General features: G+C 57.0%; 1 protein-coding gene across 1 annotated transcript in view; it reads left to right on the top strand.

The window, feature by feature from the left end:
- The window catches only part of LOC104624976 (actin, cytoplasmic 1-like), a 1,753-nt gene extending 1,289 nt beyond the window's left edge, over nucleotides 1-464 (top strand). Inside the window, exon 4 of the mRNA XM_010292482.1 lies at nucleotides 28-464. Within this exon, the coding sequence (XP_010290784.1) occupies nucleotides 28-171 (144 nt within the window). The 3' untranslated portion in view covers nucleotides 172-464. The remainder of the gene's footprint in view (nucleotides 1-27) is intronic.
- The last annotated feature ends 295 nt before the right edge of the window (nucleotides 465-759 follow it).

Below are 759 nucleotides of genomic sequence, written 5' to 3'. Positions count from 1 at the left end.
GTGACTGCTGCCGCTCTCGTCTTGCAGATCATCGCCCCGCCTGAGCGCAAGTACTCGGTCTGGATCGGCGGCTCCATCCTGGCCTCGCTATCCACCTTCCAGCAGATGTGGATCAGCAAGCAGGAGTATGATGAGTCCGGCCCCTCCATCGTCCACCGTAAATGCTTCTAAACGGACTGCTGGCGGGCGCACCGCGCCTGCTGCACCAATTGTCTCACTTGTGTATGTTTGCCCAGGCAAATCTATACACCTCATGCTAGCCTCATAAAACTGGAATAAGCCTTCTTTCAAAAGAAACTTGCCCTTGGAAAGTCCGTACCCGATGTTAGACACATGTCAGCACTGGATGGTCGAGCTGTCACTCGATTTGACCTTGTTACTCGAGTTAACCGTTCCCTCGGTGTACGCCTGAGCGAAATACCCTGTACAGAGCTGCTCCCGCCGCGGTGCTGGCGCGGCACCAGGCCCCCGTGGCTCCCGCAGCTTGCGACACTGACAGTGGCCCGTCTCCCCGTGCCGGCACGTGCCGGCAGCGGTGTTTACAGGGTATTCGGAGTCAGACTGGCCGTAGGCACATCCAGTGTGGAGTATTCCAGATTTCCTGTAGAGGCTGGTAGGAGTCCATCGAGAATTCACTTCTGTCGCTGCCGTTCTAGCAAGGTTGGGAAAACATATCGCGTCCGAGCCTTACGAACCAGTTCCTCCTCCTCCTCCCCACCCGCATCCCAGTCGACATCACGGGGCTGAAGTTACTCAACT

The sequence above is a fragment of the Phaethon lepturus genome, unplaced genomic scaffold, assembly GCF_000687285.1.
Source record: "Phaethon lepturus isolate BGI_N335 unplaced genomic scaffold, ASM68728v1 scaffold19910, whole genome shotgun sequence".
Taxonomy (NCBI): Eukaryota; Metazoa; Chordata; class Aves; order Phaethontiformes; family Phaethontidae; genus Phaethon; species Phaethon lepturus.
This window is presented reverse-complemented; position numbering and strand designations above follow the sequence as displayed.